This window comes from Nasonia vitripennis, chromosome 4, assembly GCF_009193385.2.
Source record: "Nasonia vitripennis strain AsymCx chromosome 4, Nvit_psr_1.1, whole genome shotgun sequence".
Taxonomy (NCBI): Eukaryota; Metazoa; Arthropoda; class Insecta; order Hymenoptera; family Pteromalidae; genus Nasonia; species Nasonia vitripennis.
In genome coordinates this window covers 8,006,522-8,019,560 of record NC_045760.1, presented here as the reverse complement: position 1 = coordinate 8,019,560, position 13,039 = coordinate 8,006,522, and the positions used below count along the sequence as shown (strand labels likewise).

The window sequence follows — 13,039 nt, the reverse complement described above, 5'->3', positions numbered from 1 at the left end:
ATGCACTCTGCTGGTCTTTCAAATATACTTCGCGGGCATTCGCGGCTGTATTTGCCTCTGATGCGTGCTTTTTTTTTGGCGTTGGAATATACTTATATGCATGCGTGCGTGGTTGTCTTGCCGCACTCGACTTCTACTACTTGCTCGCTTTTGTTTTCTTTTTTTATAGCTTGAAGTTGTAAATTGCGTTAATTTTTACGATCATGTGCATTTTTCGATTCAGGGTAATTAACTCTGATGGACGTATAAAAAATGTGCATATAGCTTTTACGGATGCTTGGTCGGTAATAAGCGGATTTTGTGAAAACTGATGAAACTTGGCAGAGTATCGATCAAGCGTTTCGTAAGCATACACTCACTTACCATTGCGTCGTATCCGACGACTAAATTCATCTTTCTGGCGGAAGATCGCGCTAGTGGTGATCATCGTTTGAAGGTCCTTTTTAAAAATTTTTTTAATTTCTATCATTTTTTTTTAAACAGGGGAACAATAACGAGTGCACATATATTGACGGATTAAATTACAATAACATTGTGAGATTATTTTTATTGATTTATTTCGTGATTTCATGAACATTATATTCACAATTTTATCGTATACATACGTGCGAAGCCAGTTTATACATATTTATACATACAAATTACCTACACCGCGTTAATATAACAACATTGTATTCAAATAATATTACATTTTGAAAACGAGATGATCTTTCAACTGTTTAAAGGCGCTTAGTTTAAAACTCGTTATCATATTGTTTTGCAAGTCCAAAAGTTCCTTTCTTCCATTCTGATCCCCCTTTATAAACGCAATACGCTGACAAGTGAATACCTACACTTGTAATTATCAGCTTCCCGAGAGATAGCTTAATATAGAATATCTATTCTTAAAATGAGAGTTATTGTTTCTCTTCAAATCAAAAAAGTAATCGAGAGGATATTACAATCTCATATAAAATAAAATAAAAAAAAACGTTTGTATAACTATTACAAATGTATATTTACTGGAGTTTATAATTCGCAAGACAAACCCAATGTTTTCTCCTAGCGGTAGCTTTATAAAAGTTGAAAATACAATTTATTATTATACAAATTCGTGTGCAAATGTAAATTTTGTTAATAATAAATTAATTTTGTTAATAACAAATAAGTTTGAAATTAGTTGAGCGATGATTTAGAAAAAAAATGTCACACTTAATTTAGCTTGCATTGATATTTTACAAATCTAGAATTATATTATCATTAGGGAGTTTCTTTATAGAGTCAACTTTCACCCGCGAAATCAAATTATGTTTAAGAACTAGCAGTTCCAATGATCTAGCCTCTTTAATAGATAGATCATCTAAATTCTGAATTTTATTATAACTTAAGTGAAGCTGTCGAAGAGCTTTCTGTGTATCCCACGATGGTAAAGATGTTATAAGGTTATTGCTTAGGTCAATTTTTTCCAAAGACGGTAAATTATTAAATAATGTTGCTGAAATTTTCGTTAGTTTGTTATCGCGCATTGAAAGATATTGAAGCTTAGGCATGTGCGCGAATGATTCCAAATATTGAAGCAGTTTTTTTGATTTCATCCCGTTCAACAACAAAGTCGTCAAGTTTCGTAAGCCTTCAAAATTTGGCATGTTATACAATGTATTACTACTTAAATTTAGGCTTGTTAATGTAGGTAAATAATCGAATGTACCGTTTGCTATTCGTTTGAACAAATTATTTGAAATGTCAAGTTCTAATAAGCTAGTCATAAATCTGAAAGCGTTCTCGTCAATCGCCTTTACAGAGCAGTTCGAGATAAATAGAGATTTCAAATATTGCATATTCTCTAAACAAAATGTATCAGGGTAGCACATGGTACTAGTAAGTCTTACAAATCGATTGTGATTTAAGTTTAATTCCTCAACCGTGTTCAAATTTTCAGTTATAACGTGATCTAGTTCTATGTTTTCCAATACTAGGCGTTTCACACTGGACGATGTATTTCTCAACAAAAAGTTTACAGATGCAAGTGATAATTTATTTTCTGATAAATCGAGCTGCTTCAACTTGGGAAGGTAATGCCAAAAATTGTTTGATACATGTTGCAAGGAAACGTTTCGCAGTGAAAGATACTCTAAATCCGTATAAATATCAGAAACGTAAAGTTTGTTATTTTCTAAATAACTTGTTTTTTCATCAATCACTTCACTTGCACTACCTGCATTTTCAGACGATTGCTTGTCTGTGTAGGAATTATAATAACCATTGTGATCCAACATGAAAACTTTTAAACTTGATTCTCCGCCGTATGAAAAAAATTTGTTCAGTGGCAGCCGATTTCTTGATAAATCCAAATACTCCATATAAGGATACTGATTAAATATCTTTTCTTTAAAATCTTCAATTTCATTGTTTTGTAGATTCAGGCTTCGTACACATTGAGCATTTGTGAAATTCACACTCAAACGTCTGAGACCCGTATCTGATAAGTCTATGGTTATATCACAACTATTCAAATTTTCGTTTTTGTACGCGACAACATTTACCCGAGCGTTGATTGTTAAAAAATGTGTGAAAAATAATGCCACGCACTGGAGAAAGTGTAGCGAATGCATTTTTTCGTTTATTCAAAGACCAACTTATAATTCCCATAAGAACGATGCACACAGTTCGAACATGCAGACACAATTGAAGAGATTCTGTGACAATTACGCTTTTATATACTGTCTGTGATTTCCTCATTAGAATAATGCGCAATTTGCTTATTTATATAAGTCGAAAGATACCAGGTATCAATAGTTGGCAATATTAACTTATAAAAAGTTTTAATCTCTGTATCCAAAGTTCAGCTCTCACCCACTGATAATATGGTTTAAAAAAAAGAATAACAAAAAGTAGGATGGATGTAACTTCTTTTTACTAAAACAAATTACGGGCAATAAATATCTTAAATACCTAAAATTAATGTACACAATAAATTAAGTAACGTCTCGCTCATTTCTTGCCATAATTAAAAGAATGTCTTTTGCTTTTAATCTTGGTCTGCTGCGTCGAAGTGTAGTTGAACTTGTAATTAACAACTCCGGGCGTGTATATTTTAGGCGGCATCGCGTAAGGCGAGCCAACGCTGCACGTTAATTTGCAGCTCTCCAGGTGAATTTGCGCAAACGGACAGTATTGCTGGATCTCCGCCTTGACGCGCTCGTCGAGCATGTTGTTTTGCAAATAAACTTGCGTCAGCGACGTCGACACGACGAGCGACAGCTGGTAAATGTTCGCGAACCTGTTTCTCCTGAGATCGAGGTGACTCAGTTTCCGCAAGCTCTGCATCCAGCCGACGGGCAGAACGTCGAGCTGATTGTTCGAGAGATCGAGTTCCGCGAGCTCGATGAGATCGGTGAAGCTGTTTTCCTCGATGATCCTTATGTTGTTGCCGCTGAGCTGGAGATTTTGCAGTTTCTGACACCATACTCCACTGAAAGCTCCCCACCTTATCTCGGCCAGTCTATTGTTGCGTAACGAGAGCGACTTGAGATTCCAGTTGCCGTTTAAATTCGGCACGCTCGTCAAGAGGTTGTTATCCAAGCGGAGTTGCACAAGATTCCGTAGCGAGGTGAAGGTCGACGGGTTAATCGTCTCGATCATGTTGCCCGACAAGTTCAAGCTCGTGAGGCTGAAAGAGTCGCGGAAGGCGCAAGCTTCGATGCGGGTGATTTTGTTCTCGGAGAGTGAGAGCGTCTCGAGCCTCGTGGTACCGAGGAGCTTGATCGAGGACCTGTCGCAGTTCCTGTAGCAGATCGACTGGATGGTGTTACCGTCGGCTTTGAGAGTCCTGAGGTTTTGTATTATGGCAGTGCTGATGCTGGAGATGCGGTTGCGCTCGATGTAGAGGTGAGTCAGAGACGAGGGAACGTCGCGGATGAAGGCGCAGTTGTCGATCTCGTTGTCGGACAGGTACAGGGACACGAGGCTGGGGAAGGACATCCTCAGCGAGAAGTTCAGCCGTTGAATGTGGTTCTTACGGATGAAGAGATGCTGCAGATGGGGGAAACAGCCGGCCTTGCTTATTTCCCTGTAGAGGCTGTCACCTGGCAGTTGGTTTTCCTCGATGACTAGGGTTTCCAGCATTTGGAGGCAACTGCCGTAGTTGAAGAAGTCGCAGAATGCTAGCCTGTTCTTGGACAAGTCCAAATACTGCATATTTGGCACGCCGTCGAAGGAGCCAGGCGATACGCGGAAGATGCCGTTTTCTCGAAGGTTGATCGTCACGACATTCTTACTCTCTATGAAGCCTGGGTATGGATTGGGTGCCACTGGAAGGCCCAGTTTCGGCAGGTTCAAAATGTATCCTTTGTTGTTGTTGAAGTACTGGTGAAATTCCGACGTGTAATTCGACTCGTAATTGGAGTTGTACTCGTAGCTTATAGAGTTCTGTACGTTTCGCAGTGGAAATTGAATGGGACCTTCCGGAGGTAAGTCGAAAATTAGAGCGCTGGCTATGCCGATGCACAGCATCAAACTGATGAGTCGAAACATCTTGTTTTATTCTGCAAAAAAAATTAATATTTTCTATCGTTAATTTGCTGCATGGATTTGTTTACAAACGAAAAATTAAATAGTTATTTAATATTTAAACTTACGTTTCGCATGCACAAAATCGTTGGCTCTTATCGAATGAAATAAAAAAGACTAGAATGTATGCTATAAGATGCTTGACCCACGGATTCTGTGCCCGAACTGTGACAAAAACTTATTGTGGACAACTTATATATAAGGTTTCAGGGACAAATTTCTTAACCGTTAGATTTTCCCATATGCGTCAGTCTCGGCGTCAGTTCAATTTGATTAAATTTGGGTTTTCAAGAACAAGTGTCTTGACGAAACGATTCGTTCCGGGCATTATGCTATCAATGCGATATAACGTTGGCACAATCAAGGCCGAAAGTATATAAAAAATTATCTGAAGATCGAATTGGTTTTTTTCACTACGCCAATTAAGACGATAATTATTAAATAATTATGACGTATCGGTTGCTCCCAGAAAAATGTGGGTATCATTCATATTTTATATGTTATTCTTCTATTTGCGTCAGAAATTTCGTTTTAATCGATTTTCGTAGAAAGAAACGAAGTCGCGTATGGCATCCGATACAAAACATCTAATTTTTGATACTGAAAGGTTAAGGTGCATAAAGGTCACGATCACGCTTTATTTAATTTCTAAGAAATTTGTAAAATTCTATGAGAAGCAATTATCAGCGACGAAGTTGCTTATTTCGCTTTCTTCTACAAATATTCTGACATTCTAAAGGGCATCCCTCCTCCAAAATCATGATCTTGGGTGTTGACACGTGCGGACGCACTTAGCTTATTGACAGAATTACTCAGTTACGTAAACGCGTGCTTCAGAAGTAAGGAAAACACCTCTACTTAAAAATATCCATTTTTTATTATAATCGGCTCTTCTTATTGGACACAATGAAATTTTTCTCTCAGTCATGCGCATCTTTCGTTAATTTCATTGGCGAATGAGCGAATGATGTAAAAATTCAAACGCATTGGACCAATGGCATTTCAACTCGATAACATACGAATGCATAAGTCGGGGAACCCCCGACTTTGTTATGTGCAAAATCTCGTTGCCAAGCACACAGGCGACATCTGCTAAAATCGTGACGGCAAACGCGAGAAGTATCATTTATTCCTCTTTACCGTTTTGGCGATTGCATCGAAGTAAGGCATCATTTAAATGTATTCATACGGAAGACTCGAAGTCAAAGTCAAAGTCTTTTAATATGCGCATACAGCGCGATAAATGAATATCTGCGAAAATGCCGCATTTGATGATTGAAACGCATCAAACTACACTGTAGGACGCAAGTACTTACTCAGCTCGATACATATAGCACAGTGTTTCATCATTTTGTAAGTAGTTACAAATCATTTTACAATAAAATAGTCTAAATTAGTCACAAGGAGAAAATGGATAAGTATTAAAAATAAAAATTTATTTTTATACAAACATACAATACAATCTTACAGTATAAACTTACAAATATACATACAATAAATAAATAACTCATTCAGCCATCGAAATCAGCAAGCAGCATCGTTACGAGACGCAAAAAAAAACACATGGCAATAAGATTATTCATTATTGACCCATCTCATGTAAGTTTCGTTTCTCGACTTAGCCTCGAGATCGTCGCATCTGGCGTAGCATTCGGAGCGTCTGCGCGTTTTATCGCTGCAGTCGTGGTGCAAGTTTATCGCGACGTTCGGCGAGAGTTTCGATACGACCGTACCGCTGATATGAGTGACCGGATTATTCTGCAAGTGTATCGTGTTGAGGAACGGCGCGCCTCCGAGGTTCATCTGCTCCAGACACTTGAATCTGTTGCCCCGCACGTCTAGGGTACGCAGGTTCCACTGCCACTTGAGCCAGTCGCTAGGTATGAAGTCCAGTCCGTTGTCGGACAGGTCGAGCTCCTGGAGGTTCTCCATTTCCTCGAGAGAACCGGCCTCGATGCTGCCGATCCTGTTGCCGCCAAGACGAAGACACCTGAGCAATTTCAGGCCTCGGAAGTTCTCGCGCCTAATCTCCTGGAGCTTGTTGCGCCTCAGCGACAAGCTAGTCAGCTTTAGGTTGTTGCACAGGTTGGGCACGTGCCTCAGGTGGTTGTCGTCAAGGTTTAGCTCCTGCAGCGATGCCAAACGCTCAAAGGTCTCGCGCTTCACATCCTCCAGGTTGTTCTGAGCGAGGTTCAAGGTCAGGAGACCCGAGGCGTCCTGGAAGGCGCAGCTCTCGATCTCCGAGATCCTGTTGTCGGATAAGGTCAAGGTGGACAGCTTGTGCACGCCCTCGAGTCGGAGGGAGGTGGTGTCGCAGTTGCGGTAGCAGACGGAGCGGATGATGTTGCCGTCGAGACGTAGAGCCTCCAGGTCCCTCATGATCTTGCAGTCCAGTCCGCTGATGAGGTTGTGCTCGAGGTAGAGGTGGGTCAAGGTGGGAGGCAAGTCGTGGATGAAGTTGCTGGTGTCGATCTCGTTGTCGGAGAGAAAGAGGTGGGTGAGCACGGGGAAAGATCGCCGCAGCGAGAAGTTCAAGCCGCGTATGGAGTTCTTGCGCAAGTAGAGATAACGCAAGGCCGGAAAGCAGTCGGCCTTGCCGATGACCCTGTCGATGTTGTCGATGGGTGGCCGGTTATCCTCGATGATAAGCGTGACCAAGCCCGGATGGGACGTGCCGAAGTTGAAAAAGTCGCAGAACTGAATGCGGTTCCGCGACAAGTCGAGGTAGCTGAGACTGGGCAGCTTATCGAAGGAACCCGGTATCACCTGGTAGATCTCGTTGGAGGCGAGGTTGACGCAGCTGACCATTGGGCTCTCGATAAAGCCGGGATAAGGGTTCGGCGGCGACGGCATTCCTAGATTCGGAAGATTCAGCACGACTCGTCGGTCAGACACCTGTCCGCATTTGCCGACCGTCAGGTTGCGCTCCAAGAAGGTGTCCAAGTTTATCGACTGATGAACGTCTCGAAGCGGGAAGTGGATGGCTCCTGGCTCGAAGTAGTGGTGCGCCGAGGAAAAATCGAGGAGAAGCACGAGGAAGATCCACGCCGCCATCGTGTCGTAATCTGCGAACGTTGTTTAATCAATTATTGAAAGGAAATCACATTTTTTGGAATTGCCCAGAGGTTGCCGTTATGAATGCATTTCAATGAGGAGTCTGTTATTTTTGCAATGAACTTGGCGGCTATTGTTGTAGAAATAAATTGTTGTGCTTGAGGAAAATTACAGACTTACGAGTTTATTTGACGTTGGTCTCCTTGGGCGATCACACAAGAAATGCAGTTGTCTATTTATTTCGAGGCTTTTATGTATTATAGACGAGGAATGTTTTGTTTTCTGCATAAACATCTGATACGGATTTTTATTGGAAATTAAGCCACGAAAGTAGCAAGGCTGTCTGTAGCTCAGGAGTGAAGGACGTGTCAGAGCATTATTGACGAATTCATTCATAACTGCGCGCGTGATACTACGCTGATAGAAGTTGAAATTATAAAGCAAATGCCAAATTTTATTTTTCATGAAAAGCTTACAAATGAAAAGTAATGATTTCGTTAATACACACATTTTTTGCAATCATTGTAAACTTTTATCAAAGTTCTTTCAAAAAAATAATGAATTATAGATAAATCTGATGGTTATAAATAAAACATTCACTGTGACTTTGACCTAAAAATCATTCGATACGATATCAAATTAGACACCATCACCGCTTGGGTTATCGGAGATCATGGCTGTAGCACAACGCAGCATAGTTTGCGTCGCATTGAATTCGTTATTTAACAAACGAATACATAATAATTATCATTCATATTTATAATATTTATTCATTTAGCGTACAATATTTTATCACCTTATGCAGAATGCATCATGTTCCGCACAAATAAGAAGTACATTTCGCAAAAAATATAAAGATGCAGTTTACGATGATAATGAGTAACAATGACCTATATTACAGGAATCGATGATACAATAAAATTATCGCGGCTATCCACAGCATAACATTAGACGAGAAAGCTAAACATCGCTGTCACACGCGTTACTTCATATACGTTTACTCAGAGAACGTCGCTTATTTCATTGATTTCATCACAATCACACTTGCACACATCAGCGCTCGCCGCCATTCGCTTCGACTGATCGTCGAACAATACAAGCGTGACGTTCGGAATATTTCTAAATCCGCTGTAGAGAAAACCAGCGTGAATCTCGCTGATGGAATTATTTTGCAAATAAACGTGCTGCAGTTTCCCGTAACTTCTCATGCCGATGAGTTTCAAGTCGACCAATCGTTTGATCCGATTTCCGTTGATGTGCAAGTGCTTCAAATTCGTCAGATCCCACAGCCAGCCGTTTGGAAAACTCGTCAGTCGGTTGTTCGAAAGATCGAGAACCTCGAGCACATTCAATTTCGCGAACGCGCCGGCCTCCACGCTACCGATCTTATTGTTGCTCAAGTCAATGATCCTCAATCTGAGGAGATCGGCAAAAGACTCGTTTTTCACGGCTTCCAGTAAATTATCGGCAAGAGACACGTACTCCAGGACTTGGGAACTGTAAAAGTCCGGCATTTCGCTGAGAAGGTTCCCCTTCAGCGAGAGATTGCGCAACGAGGGCGTTCTCTCGAAGGTGTTCTTTCTGATGCTGTCGATCCGATTGTGCGACAGATCGAGATCGAGGAGATCGTCGCAGTCGTCGAAGGAATCGGGTTCGACGCTGGTCAGCGAATTGTTTGCGAGGAACAATCGGAGCAGTCCGGAGGCCCCTTCGAGGACGAGAGCCGACGAGTCCCGACATTTTCTGCAGAGTCGCGAAATCTGATTACCGTCGAGCAGCAGTTCCTTTACCGATCCCAAACTGCTGGCGTTCAAACTCGTGAGGCTGTTGTTCGCGAGATCGAGAATCTCTAGATTGGGAGGCGCGTTGAGGAGGAAAGTTAACTCCGAATCCGCGAGATTGTTCGACGACAGGTAGAGATGCGTTAATCTCGGCGCGAAGCTGAGCGACGACACGTCTGTGAGACCGAGGCCGCGGAGGTGCAACTGCAGCAGACGGGGAAATCGGTTGGCGAAAGCGAGAGTCGTGTTCTCGGCTGCGGGAGGAAACGCGTTATCGTCGAGGATGAGGATTCTGAGGTGCGCGTGAGGGTCGAGCTGAGCAAAACTCGCGACGTCCAGCTTGTTCCGAGCGAGATTGAGGTAGAGCAGATTGGGCATGAGTCGGAAGGCGTTGGCCGAGACGTTGGCGATTTCGTTGTCCTCGAGGCTGAGGCAGGTGACGTTTGGACTGTTGGCGAAATCCGAGTCGATGTGCTGCAGGCCGACGTTGCGAAGATTCAGCGATAAGCTGCCGTGCATGTCTTCGCACTTGACGCCGCTCGCCACGTGCGACTGACCTTTTGGAATCTCGGGCGCGGTCACGAACACTGGATTGTTGTAGGCATTTCCGATGTGTCCCGTGCAAAGCAGCACGAAAATTGGCAGCGTTGAGAGATACATGCTTTCTTTTAAGGATTCTGAAATAATTCATCTAGATGTAAACCGATTTGTTAAAATATACTAGTAGACCAATCGTTTAGTGAATTCGCGTGTATGAAAATTACCAAAGAATCATTAACTTAGTTATTATTAGATAGAATAGAATATAGAGAATAGAAGATGAGGATCTCAGCAGGATTCGGTCTCGATTTTACATTTGTACAGAAAGAAACAGCTACATACCTTACTGCTAGTTTGGTAACGTCGCCTCGATCAAGAACGAACTTTAGACTGGCAATTCGGGTGAAAAGAAGCCGCTCATATACCTGAATCCACCTGCATTTGATGGTCTGGCATTTATTTTAAAATGCGGAATAAGCTTCATAACGACGATTTAGCAAGTTTTATAATTCTTCTTTTAAATTACTCAAACTCGCGAAACTTACTTTCAAATTTATCGGGATTGACAAAAGAACATTTTTAATTAATTTTAAAACTAAAAGCAAGTACAAAAATATTAATGTAAATGAGTAATTCATAATAATAGAATAGACGTTTTTTTGTGCATACTGAATGACATTTATTGTCGATTTTGTTTACAAAGTATGTGCGCAGAAAATTAACCATAATGATTACGAGAATATTTATTTTCATCTTTTGTACAAGTTTCAATAAATTCAAACGTTTCATCGAAACTGAGGGTTATATTTTCTGGTACACTGAGCATCGCTTGCCCGTGCATTATTTTTATTTGATTAGATAAATATACATTTTTTAATACTGAGAATTCACTCAAGGCTAGGTTACCAAGTTCTTTAAAATGGTTTCCTGTAAGATCCAACTCTTCTAAACTAAGCAGCGGTAACATCCAATCACTGGGCAATGCAGATAATTTATTGTTGGAAAGTGTAAGTAACTTTAATTCTTCCAAACCTAAAAAACCTTCCGGGTCGATATAAGATATTTCATTATCGTGCAAATACAATGATTTTAATTCAGGCATTTTAGCGAAATTTCCACCCACGATACTTTTAATTTTATTACAATTCAACTGTACTGTTTCCAACTGTGTCATGTTACTGATTGGTGGAAACATTGTGATGATATTTTTTTCCAAAATCAAAGATTCTAAATGGCTCAGTTTATCAAATGTACCACTTTGTATGATTTCTATGTCATTATTCGAAAGATTAAGAAATCGCAAATTTCGCATGCTGTCGAGGGCATTTGCATCGATAAATCTTATATCATTGTTGGATAAATCCAAGTCCATAAGCGAAGGAATGTTAACAAACGTAGAATACGATATTTCGCGTATGCTATTCGACGCTACAGATAAATACTCTAAACTCGATAAATTTTCAAGATGTATTTCTTGCAGTGAATTTCCGTCGTGATAATGTTCTGCAATGAAAAGTCGTTTCAAATTTGGCAAATATTTCAGTGTTATCGAGTCTAACTCATGACCTGACAGATCTAAATACTCTAAAGTTTTTGGAAGCCACTCAAAATTATTATGTGAGAATCTGTTTCCTGATAAATATAAATGTGTTAACGAAGGTAATGCGTTCTCAGAATGGACTTCAATATTTATTAGATAATCAATATTTTTTAGAAACAGTTTTCGAATTCTAGGATACACTCCTCTTATCTGTAGAGCATAATTACTGCAAGAGGCCCCATTCAATACAAGTATTTCTAATTCGTCTAAGGCATTAAAAAATACATCATTTATGTCAAAACGATTATTAGATAATTCTAGATATTTTAAGTTTGGTAAATTATCAAACGCTCTATATCCTACGCTTTGAATTCCGTTAGCTTGAAAATTTAAACATTTTATCAGTGGGCTTGACAAAAATCCGTCCTTAATTTCAGCTATTCTTAAGTTCTCGAAATCAATTTCCAAACTGGAATTGGCACACAGAATATCACGCTCGGTATTTTCTTCCTTAGATTCAAATACAACAGTAGACTCTGCTTGATTTGTTCCGGGATAAGCTAATAGCGCTGCTACTACCAGAAGAACTGTTGCGGGGCTCATGACTATTGGCTTTTCTATTTAAAGCAAACAATATAATTTTATTGATTGTTTTATGAATATAATGATAATTAAACATCACGCATGCAATTATTGTGAACAAAAAATTTCTTTGAAAATGATTATATGACTTTCAAAAATGAATAAGAACTTACTTGGTGCAACGCAAAGCTCTGACTCGACTTCTATAATTCTACTGCCCACTGCGGTTACCCTGATGCTACGATCGATCTCTTATATAGACAGGATAGAGAACTGATAACTCCTGCATATAAAGATATTCTTTGTGCGAAATGTGAAGCTTCAGCACTTATACTTATCAATCTATATAAAGAACCTCTGTACATAATTTTTGAGAAATATATATGTACAAATGTATCGTGATATGTGAATCTATATTGGTTCCATGTACGATATAATAAATATTCATATTATTTTTTGACTTCTTATTTCTGTATTTGGCTTTAAAAATTCCATCGTTCGGTTTTGCACATCTGCAAATTCAGCAACAGAACATGTCATTTCTACAATAGTAAATCTTTAAGCTAAATTTATACTAGAAGAAAATTGATTTTTTTTAATATTAATCACCGAACAAATTTTAACCAAATTAATAAAATGATTCAAAGAATAATAATTAGCAATTTCATTTATCCCATATTTGCTTGTAAAGCTTTTTCACTTACATTTGAATTCTTCCGCTTAATTTGGCCATCTATTGGCGAAATGCTGTACTCTCGCAGTATTACCGTTTAAAAAAATATGCAGTTATTATTTGCGTTATTAAATTAGAGCCGAACGTACTACGTTTATCGGCATTAAATACAATTTGCAGCGATGTCAAGCGTTATACAAGTTAAAAATGGACGTTATGAGAGTTTCTCTAACTGGATCGAAACATATACATAAAGAAAGGTGCAGTCGTTTATGTAAACTGATGCATATAGACCAATAAGTTTGTTTTTACCTTTTATTA

The 13,039-nt window shown here is 39.6% G+C and overlaps 4 protein-coding genes across 4 annotated transcripts; all 4 read right to left on the bottom strand.

The window, feature by feature from the left end:
• Positions 1-535: 535 nt before the first annotated feature.
• LOC107981059 (protein artichoke-like) lies at positions 536-2,660 on the bottom strand. The gene has a single exon (XM_016985250.3). It carries the CDS (start codon positions 2,589-2,591, stop codon positions 1,215-1,217), a length of 1,377 nt encoding a protein of 458 aa, XP_016840739.1. The 5' UTR covers positions 2,592-2,660; the 3' UTR covers positions 536-1,214.
• Positions 2,580-4,726, bottom strand: LOC100678642 (insulin-like growth factor-binding protein complex acid labile subunit). The gene is made up of 2 exons (XM_016985249.3): positions 4,617-4,726; positions 2,580-4,523 (listed from the first exon to the last, which is right to left on the bottom strand). Exon 2 carries the CDS (start codon positions 4,510-4,512, stop codon positions 2,971-2,973), a length of 1,542 nt encoding a protein of 513 aa, XP_016840738.1. The 5' UTR covers positions 4,513-4,523; positions 4,617-4,726; the 3' UTR covers positions 2,580-2,970.
• Positions 4,617-8,199, bottom strand: LOC116417292 (leucine-rich repeats and immunoglobulin-like domains protein 3). The gene is made up of 2 exons (XM_031929905.2): positions 7,783-8,199; positions 4,617-7,613 (listed from the first exon to the last, which is right to left on the bottom strand). The coding sequence occupies exon 2, from the start codon at positions 7,600-7,602 to the stop codon at positions 6,124-6,126; it is 1,479 nt and encodes a 492-aa protein (XP_031785765.1). The 5' UTR covers positions 7,603-7,613; positions 7,783-8,199; the 3' UTR covers positions 4,617-6,123.
• Positions 8,200-8,346: 147 nt separating this feature from the next.
• Positions 8,347-12,351, bottom strand: LOC100678536 (protein artichoke). The gene is made up of 3 exons (XM_003426405.4): positions 12,219-12,351; positions 10,647-12,080; positions 8,347-10,060 (listed from the first exon to the last, which is right to left on the bottom strand). Exons 2-3 carry the CDS (start codon positions 12,064-12,066, stop codon positions 8,604-8,606), a joined length of 2,877 nt encoding a protein of 958 aa, XP_003426453.2. The 5' UTR covers positions 12,067-12,080; positions 12,219-12,351; the 3' UTR covers positions 8,347-8,603.
• Positions 12,352-13,039: the final 688 nt, after the last annotated feature.